The sequence below is a fragment of the Siphateles boraxobius genome, unplaced genomic scaffold (genome assembly GCF_051911475.1).
Source record: "Siphateles boraxobius isolate OS27281-9 unplaced genomic scaffold, OSU_SipBor_1 13, whole genome shotgun sequence".
Taxonomy (NCBI): Eukaryota; Metazoa; Chordata; class Actinopteri; order Cypriniformes; family Leuciscidae; genus Siphateles; species Siphateles boraxobius.
This window is the reverse complement of record NW_027508733.1, coordinates 13,771,046-13,792,180: the sequence shown is the minus strand read 5'-3', so window position 1 is coordinate 13,792,180 and position 21,135 is coordinate 13,771,046. Positions and strand designations below refer to the sequence as shown.

Genomic DNA, 21,135 nt, shown 5'->3' with positions numbered 1-21,135 from the left:
GGGTCCGGCTGGGTCATGACCATTCCGGGGCCGCTCAGTTGCCCCCCCGGTTTTATTTTTCCGCCAGTGTTTGGGTAAACCGAGCGGACTACCCTTGGACAAACACTGGGACTCAGCTGCCCCAGGGGCCCGCAGAAATGCGTTTAGCCCCAGTGAGCCTTCTAAAAGTGACTGCGACTCATGGTCGCCTTGCGCCTGCAAGTCAGTGAAATCATCACTCTTCATGTTGAGCAGAAATGCTCCTGGTGCTCAGTGAAGTTCCTCGCACTCAAGTGTTGAGCAGAAATGCTCCTGAAGCTCAGTGAGTTTATCACACTCAGGTGTTGAGCAGTAATGCTCCTGAAGCTCAGTGAACTTGTCACACTCAAGTGCTGAGCAGAAATGCTCCTGTCGTTCAGTGAAATTCTTCGCACTCAAGTGTTGAGCAGAAATGCTCCTGAAACTCAGTGAGTTTATCACACTCAGGTGTTGAGCAGGAATGCTCCTGAAGTTCAGTGAACTTGTCACACTCAAGTGCTGAGCAGAAATGCTCCTGTCGCTCAGTGAGGTTCTTCGTACTCAAGTGTTGAGCAGAAATGCTCCTGAAGCTCGGTGAGTTTATCACACCCAAGTGCTGAGCAGAAAATGCTCCTGAAGCCCAGTGATCTTCACATGTTGTGTTGAGCAATGCTCCTGTCTTTTGCGCCCGTCACTTGCACCTACGTGCCATGTCAGGAGAGGAACAGGTCTTCATAGTTGCCCCTATGCACGTTCTGGTCGTCAGGTTCCTGAGGAGCAAGGTCTTGTAAATCCTTGTGTCCCTCTTTATCCTCTTGGGCCTTGTCCCTGGTGCGATGCACTGCAGAGACCGCCCCTGAGCCACTGCAGGTAGTGAGTTAAAAATTCTGTTATATCAGTTCTCCTGCTCGCGTGGTCTCTACTAGAGGGTAGGGACTTGCTCGCTTTCGGTCAACGTATTGTGCCTGGAGTCTGGGCCGGCTAACTCTCACAAGCTGAGACCCCGGCTCGGATTGTGCCCAAGGTTCCTACCTGTCCCGTAATAGGAGCAGGTGGTGAGCCTGCAAGCGCTGCCCTGGAGGAGGCAGATCCAGCCCTGGCTTCTCTGTCCGTTCGCTTGGACGTGTACAGAATGCAAGTCATAGACCTCAGACCAGCTCTTCAAATATCTGTTGGAATTCAGCAGAGAGGGAAGGCTGTTTCCATGCAAAGTTGCACTTAGTGCTTGCCTTCATTTCGGCAAAGATCCGAGATGCAACATGTCCACTTAGGTGTTGAGCTCCTCTATGATGAGTGTAAAGTGCTCCGCCTGGGCGTTGACGATATACTTTGCTAAACAGATTCTAGAGTTGGGGGCTGGACGACACCTGGTTGAACCGCTGCTTCCCGTGGGCTCCCTTCTCATGAAGCCAGTTTCACCGTGAGCCCGGTTCAAGTGTCGGCTTGCTGCGCCATTCCCCTCCTATGGACTGGATACGTGCGCCTTTCTACTCCAGTTGAGTTCCCTTAAAATTGAACCCTGTTGAGTTCCTCCACACCCCTCCGACGTCGGACGTGCGGAACGTCTGGTGTTAGGCCTACCACTCGTAAGCAGTGTGGAACCTGTGTTAGGCTGGGTCCATATGTTGCGGTCCCTTCGGTGACCCCATATGTGTATTCTTCCACGATACGGCTCCCTGCGGTGAGCCCGTGTCTTCCCTCGGCAGAGTCTCTCTGCCGTCACTGTCCGGTGTGTCTCCCCCCGTCTTAGGCTGGAGCCACCCCAGTGACATTCCATATGTTAGACTGCCCGGTTTCCGCCCAGTTCATATGTGTATTCTCCACATTACCTCCCTCTGGGTTGGATGTGGCTTCCGCAGCGTCCCTTCCTTCCAACGTACGGGGAACGCTTTCCCAGTGGTCCTGTAGGAACAGCAGTGACTTCCCTGGCCTAAGCCCTGTCCTTCCCCGCCTTAAGTTTGCGGGGGCATCAGGAGGCTTTGGTTTAGGCACTGGAAGGTGGCAGCGTTAGTGGCGTGTTCAATGGTTGATCCCATTTCAGTCGCGTCGACTACGTCCGACGTTATCGACTGAAAGGGAACGTCCTGGTTGCGTATGCAACCCACCGTTCCCTGAAGGAGGGAACGGAGGACGTAGTCCCCTTGCCACTACCGCTGGACCACCGCTGACCCCGGGTTACTCTCGGCTCCTCAGCGAAAAGCAACTAGTGCGTGCATCCACTTCCGTATTTATACCCGCGCCGCGGGGGCGGAGTGTGTGATGCGAATCACGCACGCCAATTACATTGGCTCGTTCAATAGTACTCGAAGATGATAGGCTGCCTAGCGTGATCCCATTTCAGTCGCGTCGACTACGTCCTCCGTTCCCTCCTTCAGGGAACGGTGGGTTGCATACGCAACCAGGACGTTCTCCCTCATTCCTGGTCGGTTCTCGTCTATGTTACATGGTGTGATGCTTGAGTGTTTCCCTATGACCGTCATTCTGTACCTGAGTTTTGATTATATAAGTAAATGTTTGAATTGGAGTCTTTGTGTCAGCCTCTCCTTCATCCTGCACCATAACCCGTGACAACGTTACTGTTATGCTAAGACTCCTCTCATAAATTACATTTTATTGTCAAATATTATGTAGAAAACTGACAAAAATGTCAACAATAAGTTGTCCTGGATTATACTGTATTGCAAATTTATTGGAAAAATACATTCCAAGTGCATTCATGCACACAGTATATATTATAGACTAAACACATTTAAAATACATGAACAAATTATTTTTGGACAACACACTTGAGTTGAAATTAAAGTGAATTACTTTCCATGTTTTCCATTAAAACTATTATTTTATTTAGTATATTAGTCAATACATCAAAATAAATTTCAATTAATAACTTATAACTTTAATAACTTTAAAACACTATAAAATCATAATTATTTAAAATGTATGTTTAAGTAAAACTTAAGTAGACAATTAAAAAGTGTTTTTTTAAAACATGCACTTAAGTGTGTTTAGAAATATTGTGATGAAAGTGTACTTACTTTAAGTTAAGCTTAATTAGATATTATTACAAAGTGCATTTGTAAAAAGTGCACTTAAGTGTGTTTAGAAATATGATCATGAAAATGTACTTTCTTTAAGTAAAACTTAATTAGACATTATTACAAAGTGCATTTTTAAAAAGTACACTTAAGTGTGTTTAGAAATATTGTCATGAAAGTGTACTTACTTTAAGTTAAACTTAATTACATATTATTACAAAGTGCATTTTTAAAAGTGCACTTAAAGGGTTAGTTCACCCAAAAATGAAAATTAAGTCATTAATTACTCACCCCCATGCTGTACCAACCCCGTAAGACCTTCGTTCATCTTCGGAACACAAATGAAGATATTTTTGATTAAATCTGAGAGGTGGATCACTGCTACATAGGCTTGTCTCTTGATAAACTTATATTTGAGCCACTGTAGGCACATGGAATATTTAAACATGTTCTTTAATGACTTTCTGGGCCGTCAAGTTTCATTCCCTTAGGCAGCCTATGTAGCAGTGATCCACCTCACAGATTTAATCAAAAATATCTTCATTTGTGTTCCGAAGATGAACGAAGGTCTTACGGGGTTGGTACAGCATGGGGGTGAGTAATTAATGACTTAATTTTCATTTTTGGGTGAACTAACCCTTTAAGTGTGTTTATAAATATTGTGATGATAGCGTACTTACTTTAAGTTAAACTTAATTAGATATTATTACAAAGTGCATTTGTAAAAAGTGCACTTAAGTGAGTTAATAAATATTGTCATTAAAGTGTATTCCCTTTAAGTTCACTTAAGTGGTCTTTAATTTTAATTATATTATATTATCTGCAAGTACACTTTTCAACAAGTATACTCAGGGCTGGCAACTCTCACGCATTGAGCGTGAGACACACGCAATTGACCCAATTCTCACGCTCTCACGCCACACCCCCGATTTCTCACGCTTAAGTGTCAACTTAAAATGCCTGAACGATGAGTTTATCTATATATCTACCTGTTGAGCCACTCGCGATCGACTAGTTATCCCGCAAATTAGTTAAAATATCCCGTAATCTAGAGCACAGATATTGTGCTCCAAACCGCGCGCACGGCGGTCAGAGACCTGAGCGAGCGAGAGACCTTCCGCGTGCAGACAGCATACACGCAAGGTCCAATCTACAAGCCCTCCCCCCGTTGGAGAAGTCTCACGGAATACCCCCCCCCCCTCTCGTTGGAGAAGTCTCACGCCAAGCTAAACTCAAAAGTTGGCAGCCCTGAGTATACTTTTATGAGTTTAAGCACACAAAAAGTACGCTTTCAATACAATTAAGCACACTTCTTTTTCACAAGGGCAAGCCATACTTAGATGGTATGCAAGCTAATAGGTTGTCATAAATGTTGTTATTTTCGTTCAGGGCGATGGTTCAGATCTGCCAATGTCAGTGACAGCCCGGAGCTAGCTAAATTAGCGCTAACGTTGACGCTGACACTCGCCTCTCACATAAAACGGCGAAAACCAATTATTAAATACACAGGCATCCTACCTTTCCATACAATCCGATATAATCCATGGAAGATCCATAATCCATAATCCATAGCAATGCACGTCCTCTGCTGTATCCACAACAATCCATACGTGTTTGAGCCATATTTCCTTCTTGCAGGTGTTCATGTCAGATCTTAATCCATAGTTATCGCTGACGTCCGTACAAAGTAGGCTAACCTAAATGGTAAAAGTAATTCCAATTTTTTTTCCGGTTGACTCTGTCTATTATATCAGAATTAAAAAGCAGTAATCCAAGTCGAGTTCGTTGACTGTGCATCTTGAGCAGTTTCGTGGCCCTTAACCCTTTAACTGTCACCACCTCCCTTTTTTCGCATGAAAATCACTATCCAAACATAAATGGTTGTAATTCAAGAATGCTTTGTAATAGACCTATGGACAAGTTATGTTCCAAATTTTAGGCTGATATCTAAAAAAATTAGCTTTCAGTAAGATTTTATTTGGGCGCAGTAACAAACTTTGTCACTAGATGGACAGCCGCTTCCTTACTGACCATATAAGGGCGCCTCCATATGCTTTGAGTGATCTGAACCAAGTATTTCCATAATTTTCATACAATTTATAAAGTAGACATCCTATTCAGAAGTAGTATGAGTTGTTTGGCAGTATTTGATTTGAATTCAACCTCTAATAAATGCATAAAAAGAGCATATATGTGCGTTATAGCTGGCAGCCGCATCACAAATCGAGAATCCATAATATTTTTGTTTATATATATAAAAAAAGACTTTTTATTCAGACTTTTGCATTTAAATAAATATACCTTTGTATTTAATTATAATTAAATTAGCTTTATTGTGAAAATATTTCTTGTATTTATTCATACTGTACATACTGTACTGCAAAGTAACTTATCTGTCATACTGTTTAACTGTATTAGTGTTGCCGCACTATCCTGATCATTATAGCACTAAATAGGAACAACCAAAGGTCTTCTATATAATTTAAAACACATACCATGATGACTAGACCTTGGTTAGGTGTTCTTATAATGGATGTAAGTATGGGGAACAGCAAGCAAATATTGATTATATGTCAGTTACTGCCTTTTGCCTTTGCACGACTCCTTATTTTTGGCACATGATACAAAGGCAGAGTACAGTAACTGCCAAACAAGGGTCAAAGGTCAATTTTGAGCTTAAGATTTTTTGCATACAAACATTTCTTCATTATAGCAACTAGTTGTCAAATTTTGGGAGTCCTACCTATAATGCTTTTGTCTGGACAAATTAGAAACTTTAAAATCATTTTTCTCAGTTTCACAATCTAGCGAGTTAAGGTATTTTGCCGTGGCAGGGCAGAATAAATGTTTTAGAATTGGATAATAAAATTCATTATTATATATTTAATTATGATTCATAATTTTTTTTTTTTTACATTTTTAAAATTGCTTAAAGCTTGAAAGCATTAAAGCACATTTTAATTATAATTACTTAGTAAAATATATAATTATATATTATACAAAATATATATATATAAGATGTAATATTATTTAATATTTAATCTTGAGTAAATTGTTTTAACCATTGAAAGACTGTAAACTATTTTAATACTCAATAAAAGTAATCATTTAATAATAATCAATTAATAAACTTAAAATGTAATTACTTAAATTAATAACATTTTTGTATTTTTCATTATAATTAGTTAATACAAATGTTGAAATAATTGTATATTATTATATTTAACAGTAATTAGTTCATTAAAAAAGCTCCAAGTGCTGTATGTATAAATTACATCATCTATGAAAGCATCAAAATATATGGTCTTTTGTCCCATTCAGTCTTTATAGGAACGTGACTGAATATGACGGACAGGACGCCTGTGGCCCCAACAGTTGGGCGATAGCTGACGTGGAGCCTCCACAGCGCGTCACCGAGGGCAACCAGGTGGAGCCGGGTTACCTCATCATGCATCTGAAGCCCTGGACCCAGTACGCCATCATGGTCAAAACCCAACTCGCCGACTCTTACGAGCACCAGGTCCACGGGGCCAAGAGCAAGATCATCTACGTCCGCACCAACGCCACACGTACGTTACAGCAACTGTCTGGGACATGAGGACGTGTTTTATCAGGACCAGTTTCTTCTCATTGTTTTGGTTCTTAAGCAACAATAAGCAATAAGATATATACACACACAATACATATTATACAGGTTAAAAATGCATATTAATTTTATACATTTATACATTTTTAAATAAATTATCATTATAATTGTATTATAATTATAATGAAATTTAAATTTCATTATAATCATAAGTGAATAAATATATAAATTGTAATAAATACATATACAAGTTGAAAAACTGCATATTAGTATTAGTAACTGAGTCTTACTAAAGATTTACTTTTTGTATAGATACAGGTTTCAAGTAGGTTATTATAGCTGCATTTAAATCTGTATCTTCAAATGTTCTAATGCTAGTTGCAGTGATAGTTGAACTTCACATTGCATCTGCGTTTGTGACATACTATAGTCCCAGAAACAGGGTGAGTCTGGTGATTCTGGACCAAGGTGTCTTGGAACATTTCTACTTGGAATGTTAAGTTTTGTAGGCTAATGTAAACTGGCTATTTTTAAACACAAATAAAAAAAGTTAAAAAACATTATATGAAATGATTTACAACATTTTGGAAACAGAATACTAAAATATTCTGTTTTCTGTATTTTGCATTATTTAAAAAAAAATGTATGAAAACCACAATGAGGAAAATATGCTTTAATAGAGAAAAAGATATTTGCAACACAAGGCTTAGCCTACTATACATTTCTAAATACAGCACAAAAAATCAAACCAATGCTTTAATGTACATGGAAGTATTTTAAATTGAATTGATATAATATGCAAATTGACACTGATATGCAAAGCATGGAGAAAAACACCTACTCACAGTGTATCATTGGGTTGTTTAACCTCGCCATCTAGTGACCACATGGGAGAATGTAGGATTACTCAATGAGGAACTGATGGTGATTGACTGTTTCCTGTCTGAGACTGTTTTTACTCATTTTCTGTTCAACTTTCATGGATCTGACATGATCAACCAATACAGTAACAGCAGCCACGCCCACCAGAACAGAGAGGACCAATCGGATCACAGCTTCAGTAAAACTACAACACTGGACAGAGTCTGAAAGAAGAAAAATAAAAACACTCAACCATTAGTGCGTGCGGTCAATACCTCATAAAAGCTCATAATCTTACCAAAAGCAAAAAGGAAGTAAAATATATTATATAAATATACATTTTATTAAAAAAAATAATATATGTGATTTTCCTATATCATGCTCCATTGCCTGTAAATTACCCTGGTACATATATTGAAGTACCTGCACATGTGTGACAGAATTGCGTGATGTCCAGATGTGTGGTCCGGTGTGTGATGGTATTGTTAATCACACAGCTGTAAGTGTTGTTATCCTGATATTCCACATCCAGAGGTAGAGAGAGACTGATGCTGAGATCACACACACTGATGCTGGACAATACACTGATTCCTTTGTACCAGGAGAGAGTCACATCACTCACATTCAACACTGAACACACCAGTGAACATCTGGACTCTGATGATGATCCTGATGATGATGATGATGATGATGATGATGATGATGAACAGTTTGAAGAGTTACCGGTGATGACGGGAATGGGAAGAGGAGCTGGAAACACAAGAACAAATATATTATTTTAGGACTACCAATTACTAATAAAATACATTTCTAAAGATTGTTCATAATTTTAAACACATCAAGATTTTCCATAATAATTGTTACAAGATATTAAGACAATGTGTGTTTAAATTAATTGGAAAATTAATGGTTCTACCTATAGATTTACTTAAAGAGTAACATTGAATCTCTTGAGGAAGATCCCTCTGAATCTGTGAATCTGTACTTCCTAAAGTCCAGTGTGTTCAGATCTGATGTTTCTGATGGTCAGAGATCCAGTTAGACTGTCTATCTGGAGTCTGTCTCCAAATGTCTCATCACTCTAAAACATATAGATGTTCTGATTGTATATTTCAGCTGCAAGTCTCACGAGGTCCAAACGTCCACAGTACCTGATCATCTTTCAATACTTCAGTAAAACCAGTGTGTAGAGTAACAGAATCTCCCTCAGTCACTGACTTCATTTCATCCGTATTAGTGTCAAACACACACACACCTGAAGAACACATACATTAATACATTATTATAAGACAGAGACATAATATAATCTCATTTCCTGGAGTTTAATCATGCACTTCTAAAAGGTAAAACATGCATTTTATTGCATTAGTGTTTAAATAAATGCTCCACATTTGCTGATTAAAAGTGTTAAGAGTTTCTCACCGCTCAGAACAAACAGGATCAGAACACACAGATGAGAAGACATCGTGACAGAAACATCCAGCCGAGAGACACTTCACACACAGAAGAGCAACTTATGATTAAAGTGTGCAGTTATTTCATAATTATAGATTACTAAATCTAAAGCCAACTGGTCTCACTCTCCAGACGAAGTTCAATATTCTTCATCATCGTCTTAATATTTCAGAAACTCTCACTGTGTATCTGTCAAGACGTGTGTTTTTTTTATTATTATTTCTCTCTCTGTATGGACTCTTGCACAACTGTCCTTATTATGGCTCAGGCGTTTCCACAGCATTCAAAGAACCTATAGACAGTTACAGGTACAACTATTGTCATAAAGAAAACACTAATCCTCGGCTTAAGTCTAGTCTCAGACTAAAATGTATGTTTGACATGTTTTAACTGAAAGCAACTTGCACTGATTAAAATAAGTCAGTGTCATTGTTTGGTCTCAAGATGCACCATTTTTTCAATGCACTTTTAAAAAAGCTACTTAAATCCCCCGATTGAACTAAGGTCTAAGCATGGCTTAATCTAAACCCTGTCTGTGAAACTTTATGTTATTGCAAACTGCAAAAGTGCTCTGGATATGGGGTATGTGATTCTCTTTTTTGTCCATTTTTTCAAATTCACTCGAAATCCTCCTAACCCACTTACAGCCACTGAGTTAGAAGCACTTAAAAATAAAAATTAAACAATTTAATCATCTGTGGAATACCACACCCCCCTCCCCCATCCCCAGCGCGCGAATCAGAGACAGCGTTGGAGGAAAGAAGGTAGGACCATTTGAGTTGTGTATTTTCAAAATCTGCCGGTCGTTTTCCAAATCACATACCCCACCTTTAAGAGTTTTCTGTTAAAACAGTGTTATGTTAGTGGACCATGCTATATTCAGTTGCCCACTGTCATATTCATGTCATTTTTACTGTGTGCTATATAAAATTAGTGTTACCTTGTCTTTATTTGAAAAATATGATTGCCAGTGCCGTGCGCACAAACTTACCAGATTAAGCTACTGAGTGCCCTGTTGGTTAGTGTTTACTTCCTTACTTCCATATTGTTTTCAAACACTTTCTTTATTTGTGAAAAATACTAGAATATGAGTACAGAATCAAAAAGTTCAAAAAGAGAGTATTTTTTTATTAATTTATTGATTAATTATTTATTTCTAATCTCTAAGATATCAGCATCGGAAAACAGTATCGGTCGACCACTAGTTTTTATTATAACTGAATGGTGAATTTCTCGGATTCACTATTGTCGCGGCTTTAAGAAAGCAATTTGAGTCCGTTTTTGACTTCTACTGTTTTGAGCGCACTTTCAGAACCTTTTTTTTTTTTTACAAAGCTGTCACTGGGCGGTAGGCTACCCTTTCAAAAGGCACACATTTGTACCTAAAGAGTTAATACTAGTACCTCAAAGGTATTGCTACCATAGGTGTACATATAAGTTTGTGTAAATCTACTGAGGGTTCAGAGTATTTATTTGATCCCACATTAATTTCACACACGTCTAGTACTATTATGTGGTTTTGTTTTATTAACACAGTGTATACGTGTTTCTTGATATAGCCTGAAAGAATAGAAGTGAAATGTGACAACATGACCCATAGGTGGGATACATTGTTACATGGCCATATGACAGCTTAAAATGCTATCTGATCTAATTAAAAAATATATATTATATTTTCTCAATATAACACCATTATTAACTTTTTTCATATAATGGCATTTTTTTTATAATTAAAACTAATTTTTGAGTTTGACAATGAACACACATAGTTCAAAACATAATAATACTTAATCATTTCTGAACATTGACTCTCAGTCTTTATTCACCTTTTTCTCATGTTTTCTCAATATAATTCATAGAATAGAATAGCACAGTTATAATAGGGGCTCATTGTAACTCAGTGTTGACTTTTGCTATGGTTAAATAAATGTTCAGTGATATCTTCCAAAAATTTCTGCATTTTGGCACAATTTTTTCTCTATATCGTTGATATGGCAACTAGTAAATACACAAAGTTTGTCATGCTAGCATGCATGGAAGTATTTAAAGCAGATCAACAGCCTTGAGCAAACCATCAGTTTAGTTCTAACACACCCTTCTAAGGGGTAAGATTAATCCTGATGCAATTTGTGGAGGCTCCAGGCGATCTTTTATAATGTAGTCTTGATGAGAGAAAACCAGTGTGAGTCAGAGGATCTTTGATGAATGGAAAGACGAGGCCGCAGCCTGGCACAAGCTTGGGTGTCCTTGGGGGACTTCTAGTTCAGCAGCATCTTCACATCAGGACGTCTCAGGAAGGACTAAGAGACGTGATCTTGTGATCAGTGATTTTTAAAGTGTGAAACCAATCAAAAGGTTTTATGACCCATTGTGTTCTTGCTGGGCATTTGAATATGTCATTTGATTGGGTGTATAACAAAATAATCTTCAAGATTCTTATAATACTAATGTGTCACAAAGTTAGCTAAATGTAATGTAAATTAACAAATGGGGGATGGAGATTGGAGTTTATAGACTTATGCCACACACACATATGATTTTGGTTAACCATAGTATGCAAGTCTGAAACATTAACCCAAAAGAGTTTAAATGAGAGAATGAATACATACGCCAAACATAAAAGGAAAATCATGAGATGGGAAAATTAGATACATGTTTATACATTTTATATAGAATTTATAGGATTAAAATGGTTTATTTCTCCTTTTTAGAAAGAATTAAGTGAGAGTCACAACTCTTTGCGAAGTTTGCAAGTTCCTGTCAGTCTTAATGTGTCCTGTCACAGGACACCGGGTTCTGCCAGTGGGTTAGCTTCTTTTGGGATGTTAGTTTTGGGAGAAGTTTCATAGACCTTTGTTGGGATAGTGAGTTTGCTGGATTAATCATTAAATATAATGAATAATTTGTGTGTGTCTGAAAAAAAAAGTGTCTTCGAAACATATACCAGTGAATTATATTTGAGTAAAAAATATATGCTCAGTAATACCTTATTACTTCATTTAAGCTATGTATTTTTTTTTATGTGTAGGAAGTGGCCTACATTATAAACAGATGTGCTACTTTTTTGTAGAACAAGTGCTGGTATCTTGTGTATTGTTTTGGTGAAGAGAGGAACGTTTTATTTATTTATTCATTTTTTACACAGTGATATTGTATGTATACGGGTGTTTTAATTTGTGGAAAAGCAGAATAAATGTTAAATTGTGGGTAAGATATTACTAATCTTCACAGCTAGGTGGCAGGACATACCAAAAAATAAACAAATAAGCTTTTTTTGCACAAACAGCTCCCAGCTGTTTTTATGCGATCACAAAAGCTACATGCTACAAGTTCTGCAAATTTTTGTCTTGTTTGACACACTATAATATGTGAATTATATTATGAGTAAATGGAACACATTTAGCGTTGTCAGGCTTTTATTTGTACTCAACTCAATGGATAAAACAGGAGACGCGCACTCGAGTTTATGGCTGCTATAACTTTGACCTGCCACAATATGACGCTGTTATCATCAATCCTGATGTTTTGTGTCCAAAGCTTTTTCCCATCCCTATTATCCAGTGACTCATAGGCTATATACAAGTTTTGGATTTCCAGTTTAACAAAATGTCTTTGTTGGCGACAGAAATGACGAGCGGGTTTGTTGACTGGGTCTGCTGTTACCGAGTAGCCTAAACCGAATGATGGAGATTTACAATCAACTTGGATGTTTAAGTCATTTCAATTTAAATTACATTAAACAGACTTAAAAAAAGGTTGAATCTTGTATAAATTACAAAAAGTTGAAAATTGCAGTGTAGCCATATTGCATAGATTTTCTTCCAGAGGTCATTGTTGAGGGAGAAAGCTAAAACTTTTTCCCATTTGGTCAAGGGTATTATAATTGTTGCGTCATAATTTCATATAAATGTATGGAGCGTGGAATTTGTTGGATATATATATATCCTAAAGACCTTACCTCTGGACTAGTGTTGATGTGGTTCAGTGGTGAGTAGGGGTGGGAATCTCTAGGCACCTCACGATTCGATTCGATTACGATTCAGAGGCCTGCGATTCGATTCTAAAGCGATTATCTGAATATTTGTGTGTGTGTGTGTGTGAATATAAATACTTTGCTTTAAAAGTACAAAGTAATGACCCATAAAGAATTAACGTACAATATATTTTATTAACATTGCAAAGAACCAACAGGAAAATAAATGTGTGCCTGAACTAGCAGCATACTTGTAGTAAATTAATAATATAACAACAACAGGTGTTCTGACGATTCATGCTACCCATCGAGATGTGCTACTTACTGGTTATGCGCATGTGCAGACTCATTTTTCTTCTGCTTATCACGCCCATAAATCTATGCATCCTTGCTGTGGAGACTTGTAGGAAACTTTGACAGGTCAAAGATGAATATTTGATGATAATTTTTACTTTTCACACGTTTTAAAAATAAAAACAGTACATTATACTGTACTCTTAACTTCGAATTTTATTATAATTTGATTTCATATAATATCATTTTTACTTGTTATATCAAATGTGATAATTGCTAGTTCATTTAAAATATCAAAATATGCTCCCCATACACTTACCCTGATTAAAATGAAATAACGATGTCATAATATTGTGAGATTTACACCATTATGGAAACAATAGAGAATGAATCAACATTATCTGTGATCGATTGTCGTGTTGCCGAAATATTTTAGTTTTATTCTACAAAGCTTACAACTACTGTGGCTCTTGTCCAGCTCCTTTCCCCCTTCAACTTCATGGAAGCCAAAATATTTCCACACGCCAGCTTTTAACGAGGAGGGTGTTTGGATTTCGCGCTCAGCCATCGCGTCTCTGTTATGTGCACACGCCACAGACAGACGGTCCGGGCACTGCACTTCCGCGCTGCAGAGTTCCGTCTTTTGCGTTCCGTCAATATTACGTCATTATAATTTTTTTTTTTGGAAAATCGATTTTTTGACATTTGTGAATCGATTCAGAATCGTCCACGTCCGCATCGCGATGCATCTAAGAATCGATTTTTTCCCCCACCCCTAGTGGTGAGTAGGCCTAATTCCTTTTTGTTGCCATGGAGAGTGTACAGGTTAATAAATGTTATTTGTTAGTTGCTGAATATAAAGAAAGAACTCATGATTCATGCTTCTCAATAGACAATGGGGATTAATTTCTGTTTCAAAAATGAGGGAAAGTTTGATCCAACTTGAATATGATTATATGACAATTAAAAGGAATAAACAATACCATGGGGCCATATAGTTAATAAAGACTGGTTGAACCATTTTCAGCAGTTACTTTTGGATGATCTTGCAAAAGTATATTTAGAAAACATTTGTAGGTGTAATACAGTAAAAGCCAAGTAACTTGACCGCTCCAAAACAAAACATGGTAAAATATGTAGTACTTTAGTGGTAACCTGCAGTTACCAGGAACAGGGAAAGAAAAGTGGAAGAATATTAACCATTTCAGGCACAGTGAACATATGTTTCTTTTCTCATTATAGTTTAGACACCCCCTCCCTTGAATAATTGTGATATTCTGAATACAAAAACATGTCTTTTTTTTCCCTGATTGGGTCAATAATAATGTTGTTTTAGTCAATGCTGATGGACACTTATATTCATTCAGAATTTTTGAACAGGAATAACATATCTTTGCTATTGCTTTTAGGGCCATAACTCTTTTTAAAGACTAGATCCCAGATGTCAGTAGCTCATCATTTTGATATTATAATTGGTAATATTTGTCTTTGTTGTCTATCTCTGGTCGTTGCAGGATAATTACACATTTCAGAATGACCAGTTTGTCAACATTCCATTGAAGAAAGTGTGGACTTTGTCATCTAAATAATGACTAACCAATTATGTGAGATGTATTTTACAAATTACTTCAGCTTTTTGTATCATGCAAAGCTCTATCTGATAGCACAGGCTTCTAGCGCTCATGTAACAATAAGCTCTTGTTGTTGCATTATACAATTGTAATCAGGTATTGGTATACAGTTCTTATCTGTATCTTCTGCTATGTCATATTGTCATATATCATTGTATTTTGTGTTTAAGTTTGTGTGCTTTTCCCTTTGTTTATCTTAGTGGGGTTTTGTTTTTAGTTTAGAAAATGTAAGCTTTGCTCTTTACGACTCTTACATGTAGCTACTGTGTACTTCCCAGAGACTCTTACACAGTTTAGTGTACTACTACAGTAAAATGTGAATCTTAAAGTAAAGTCTTATGGTTTTGTTTTTGTTTTTGTAATTGAAACAGTAGCTTCTGTTGAGGACCTGCCTGATCTTGGAGAACAGTGTAGTCAGAGAGATGGAGATTTGTGGAGTTCACTGGCAGATTGAATTAGGAATTTCTCTAATGGCTCTGTCAGCGCTTCTCAGCAGCTTCAAAGTCTATCATCCCTCTCTTCCAAAGGGTGGAAGAACATTGGTGAAAACAAAAACAAGCTACAGCATTAGCAGTGTAGCTGCGTGTTTCATTATTGTGGGGATTCTGAATTCTATTTGGAAAATCCTAGATAAAGTGATCTACTGTGCCAGACATGCCTTTAAACTATAGTTGAATTTTGATGGTCTACCCCTCTTCAAAAGTACTAGTACACAGTTTTGGCCAATTCTTGGTTTGTTGCAAGGATACACTAAGAAACCAGTGTTGATTGGACTGTTTTTTGGTACTTCTTAGTTATAAGCCAAATTCATCGGCTGAGTATCTTCATAATCTGGTTGAAGAGCTGAAAATTTTGGGTTTCTGTTCAAGCAGAAAAGTTTCTTTATGAATGTTGTTTCTGTTGTGTGTGATACTCCAGCCCGAGCCTTCATCAGAGGTGTGAAGTCACACACTGCATGGATGTGACAAGTGCCATCAAACAAACAAATCGAACAGAATGACATTTCCTGATGTAAATGCAAGGCACAGAACTGATGACAGTTTTAGGCAAGCAATGGATGAAGAACACCACATCTAACCCGGTATGACAATTACAAAAAGTGTACAGCACATCCTCAACCCAAGTAAGGCACAGGTGCAGGACAAAAAATAGTCCTATGTCCACACACTGTCTTAGGCACGTTAGTATTTTATACTACTTTTAAAAATCACCCAAAGTTATTTAAAATGATAGTTCAGGTTCTAGTTTACTACGCAGGGTATTAGAAGCAGAAACATGGAAAAGAGGAAGAAAGGACAAGTAATGGAGGGAGGAGGTAGATGGGGTGACGTGGTGAGTAGAGGATAGGAAAAACTATGATTTTTTTATTATTATTATTATTTGGAATAAATACTATGGGCCTCAATATTGTTTACTTTGAGAAACCCAATTTGTGAAGTGCAAAGTGCTGAATGGTTCCTTTAAAAGACAGTTCTGCTAAAACTGAACCAAGGTCTTATTGAGGGACATTCAGGTGTGATATCTACATGGATAGACCAGTTTAAGGGTTATTTCACCCGGAAATGAAAATTCTGTCATCAATTACTCACCCTTGTCATTCCAAACCCATAAGACTTTCTTTCATCTACAAATGAAGATCTGGTTGAATAAATCTGAGAGCTTTCTGTCCCTCCGTTGACAGCCTCATCATTAAAGTAATCCAGGTTTAATCTAAATTTTATGAAGTAATGCAAATTGTTTTGCATTTTTGTTTCTAATATCGATATTATATTTTCCAAATTAGACAAATATAAATAGTTTTTGTTGTTGTTAGATGTTTCATGTTTTAGATTGATCACACACACCATTTAATTATAACAGTAATTACAACCAGACTTGTGATAACACCTGTGCATTACTGACAGTGTTATACAATTTTTGTCTTGTTACTGGACAGGATCGAACATCACTTTCCAGAGAAGTTAATGACCTTAAGTCTTCAATTGGAAACAGTTTTGGACTTTGGTTCTGTGTCTCTGTGATCTCCCGAAACATAGTTTGCTTTGAGATCTTGTACCATCCTTATAATGTTCCTCTGCTGCTCCATAAGAATTTCTTGCAAGTCAGGCAAGTCAATTGCTTGGCGTAATGCTGGCCCAAGACAAGAGTTATTTCATGCCTTTCAGAGGCAGAACTGATATCCAACAAGGATGGTCTTGAAGTTTCCGTGATCTGTGTTACATCTGGAGACTTTAGGTGCCATACAGAGGGGTGGTTTTGTCTTTGTCGTTGAGGACTTGGTTGTAGCTCATAAGAAGCTGAACAAATCCTGTTGGATAGTGGATGTATTTTAGGGCCTTGTGGCAAATTGTTTTTTATGGGTGCAGTAGCCTCCTCATCAGTGTCATATTCATCCATTAGGCGCCTGTTTCGTCTTTAGGAAAGGGGACATTTTTTAAGGATTACTAAATTTGATTAAGAAAGGGTGGTATGTTCATGTAAAGACACTATTAGGTGACAAATTCCATTTTTGCAGTTCAAAAAGAAATGTGCATGTTAATTTTTTACACTGCACAAAAATATAAGGACTCGTTAGAAAGGTCTATGTTAATGAATTACAAAATATACGCAATCTTACTTTATCTTCCGTTTTGGTGACCTCAGGGAGTCAGGCTCAGCCTCTCACTGGAGATCGGTCTGTTGTTCAGCAAGAGGCAGCTTCCGACGTGCTTAACTATAATTTTCCATGAAAAACAGAATTCAAACATCAAAACAAAAAGTTGTTTACCATTTAAACTTTTTAACTGAATGTATTGTATTGAAAAAGGATTTATACATACTTGCAGTATACAGAATTTTAACTTAATATATAGACAAAGACTTGTGGGATTGCTCCTAACACATGGTTGCCCTTTGAATTCCTTTACCCTTGTAAGGAGCCTCCCACACACACACACACACACAACATTTTTCACCCAGATTGCCAGCACAACCTCCACTTCCTCAGTGACTATGTGGTACATGATTTCTGCAAGCAAAACACAAACATGGATAAGTTATTTTAAAAAGACACAGGCAAATACAGAAAGTCAATAATGACTCTGTCAAACCTTCCTGTGTAGATTGTGTCCAAGCGTAGCACAACATCTCTTATTACAATTCTGGGGAAGAAGAAGAAGAACGAACACACACACACACACACACACACACACACACACACACACACACACACACACACACACACACACACACACACACACACACACACACACACACACACACACACACACACACACACACACACACACACACACACACACACACACACACACACACACACACACTTCATCTTAAATGTAGAAGGGGGAAAACAGCAAACTTGCCCTGCCGCTCAAGCGGCAACCTCACATACAGGTCCTTCTCAAAAAATTAGCATATTGTGATAAAGTTCATTATTTTCCATAATGTAATGATAAAAATTAAACTTTCATATATTTTAGATTCATTGCACACCAACTGAAATATTTCAGGTCTTTTATTGTTTTAATACTGATGATTTTGGCATACAGCTCATGAAAACCCAAAATTCCTATCTAAAAAAATTAGCATATTTCATCCGACCAATAAAAGAAGTGTTTTTAATACAAAAAAAAAAATGTCAACCTTCAAATAATTATGTTCAGTTATGCACTCAATACTTGGTCGGGAATCCTTTTGCAAAAATGGAGGAAATCAGCCTGTGGCACTGCTGAGGTGTTATGGAGGCCCAGGATGCTTCGATAGCGGCCTTAAAGGAACACTTCGACTTTTTGGGACTTTAGCTTATTCAATGTTTCCCCCAGAGTTAGATAAGTCCATACATACCTTTTTCATCTGCGTGCGTGCTGTAAGTCTGTTTGACGCACCCACCGCTAGCCTAGCTTAGCACAAAGACCAATAAGTGACAAAATAACGCCAACGTTTTCCTATTTACATGTTGTGATTTGTATAGTCACAGTGTGTACAAATAACAAGGTAATATGAGACACAGCCACTTTTTAAACGTTTAAATACTGGGAACTATTTTCTCAGAAGGCGAAGCACTGCTACTTGGGCGGAGTGATTACCGCAGCACCCGAGAAGCGCTGTGGTGAGGAGCAGAGAGTTCGCGCAGAGTTGGAGTAATAGAGTCAGCAATTACTAGTAAATGCAAAGTTTACAATCATGGGTTTTCGCTGTATTGTGAAGGGCTGCGACAATAAACAGGGGAGACCAGGTAATACCATGATGTTTCATAGAATTCCCACCAAAAACGCTTACCTGATGAACCAATTGCTACTTGCTCTGGATATAGATCCAAACACACCTGTAGACATCATCAAGGACTATTTCGTTTGCTCAGAACATTTCACTGAGGACCACTATTTTGAAAAAATGCCACAGGGACCATGAAACGTGTGCTGAAGGATGCGGCCATCCCATCGATAGTAAATTCAGGACAAAGTGGATCACCTGCGGCCGCGGTAAGTGTTCCGTTATGTTTTTAGATGACTAGCCTACAGTTACAGTGCCATTAGCTAGATGTAATGTAACCTTAGTGACACTATTACATGAATAGGGTGCTCACTACTATTGCAGGCATGTGTGCATATTTCGTGTATTGACAAACTGTATGGTATGGCTATACTACAATTACATTGAACTATGCATTATGATTATTACAAAATCACTTACTTGGTGGACAGCTGTCCATTATGTTCACTCGGCATGGGGTGTTTCTTCCAGTTGATCTTGTCACAACAGGAAAAAAAAAATCGACAACTGCCGGGTGTAGTAGGGCAGAGAAATCTTCTGTGGTAACTTAGTGACGCAAAGATGTTCATTGTCATCAAGCCTTGACATCGATGGCAATACCCGGTCCCATTCACTACAACAAAGGCACTCGGTTTCTGTCGGCATAGGTTGGCATGTTCCACATTTACACCACCAGTCCGTGTTCGTTCTGATTCTCTCCTCGACCTCAGTCTGTTCGGCATCTTGTCTACCAGCTTCCAAAGTTTGTAACTCCTCATCTGTGTATTCTGGCTCAAAACGATATGGTTCTGGATCTTGGTTTGATACCAAATAAAAATCCTCTGACAATTCCTCAAAGTCAGCCATGATCACGAATCACGTTCGCTACTAGCTAGTTAGTCACGTTGGTTTTGTTGACAGAACGGCGCTTCTCGGGTGCTGCGGTAATCACTCCGCCCAAGTAGCAGTGCTTCGCATTCTGAGAAAATAGTTCCCAGTATTTAAACGTTTAAAAAGTGGCTGTGTCTCATATTACCTTGTTATTTGTACACACTGTGACTATACAAATCACAACATGTAAATAGGAAAATGTTGGCGTTATTTTGTCACTTATTGGGATTAGTATGCTAGCAGTATCCATTTACATCCAGTCTTTGTGCTAAGCTAGGCTAGCGGTGGGTGTGTCAAACAGACTTACAGCATGCACGGAGAAAAAAAAAGGTATGTATGGACTTATCTAACTCTGGGGGATACGTTGAATAAGCTAAAGTCCCAAAAAGTCGAAGTGTTCCTTTAAGCTCATCCAGAGTGTTGGGTCTTGCGTCTCTCAACTTTCTCTTCACAATATCCCACAGATTCTCTATGGGGTTCAGGTCAGGAGAGTTGGCAGGCCAATTGAGCACAGTAATACCATGGTCAGTAAACCATTTACCAGTGGTTTTGGCACTGTGAGCAGGTGCCAGGTCGTGCTGAAAAATGAAATCTTCATCTCCATAAAGCTTTTCAGCAGATGGAAGCATAAAGTGCTCCAAAATCTCCTGATAGCTAGCTGCATTGACCCTGCCCTTGATAAAACACAGTGGACCAACACCAGCAGCTGACATGGCACCCCAGACCATCACTGACTGAGGGTACTTGACACTGGACTTCAAGCATTTTGGCATTTCCTTCTCCCCAGTCTTCCTCCAGACTCTGGCACCTTGGTTTCCGAATGACATGCAAAATTTGCTTTCATCTGAAAAAAGTACTTTGGACCACTGAGCAACAGTCCAGTGCTGCTTCTCTGTAGCCCAGGTCAGGCGCTTCTGCCGCTGTTTCTGGTTCAAATGTGGCTTGACCTGGGGAATGCACAGCACTCTGGGAACAGCCTATTTGTTCAGAAATTTCTTTCTGTGTCTTACCCTCTTGCTTGAGGGTGTCAATGATGGCCTTCTGGACAGCAGTCAGGTCGGCAGTCTTACCCATGATTGCGGTTTTGAGTAATGAAACAGGCTGGGAGTTTTTAAAAGCCTCAGGAATCTTTTGCAGGTGTTTAGAGTTAATTAGTTGATT

General features: G+C 38.3%; 2 protein-coding genes across 2 annotated transcripts in view; one reads left to right on the top strand and one right to left on the bottom strand.

Annotated features, from left to right (window-relative positions):
• LOC143735414 (insulin receptor-like) overlaps positions 1 to 7,153 on the top strand; it is a 50,169-nt gene extending 43,016 nt beyond the window's left edge. Inside the window, exon 8 of the mRNA XM_077225536.1 lies at positions 6,354 to 7,153. Coding sequence (XP_077081651.1) covers positions 6,354 to 6,630 — 277 coding nt within the window. The 3' untranslated portion in view covers positions 6,631 to 7,153. The remainder of the gene's footprint in view (positions 1 to 6,353) is intronic.
• A 225-nt stretch (positions 7,154 to 7,378) lies between these two features.
• On the bottom strand, positions 7,379 to 19,950 carry LOC143735522 (uncharacterized). Its single transcript, XM_077225711.1, has 7 exons — positions 19,705 to 19,950; positions 19,525 to 19,580; positions 8,902 to 8,972; positions 8,631 to 8,734; positions 8,471 to 8,560; positions 7,903 to 8,254; positions 7,379 to 7,703 (listed from the first exon to the last, which is right to left on the bottom strand). The coding sequence occupies exons 1-7, from the start codon at positions 19,948 to 19,950 to the stop codon at positions 7,522 to 7,524; spliced, it is 1,101 nt and encodes a 366-aa protein (XP_077081826.1). The 3' UTR covers positions 7,379 to 7,521.
• Between the last annotated feature and the right edge of the window lie 1,185 nt (positions 19,951 to 21,135).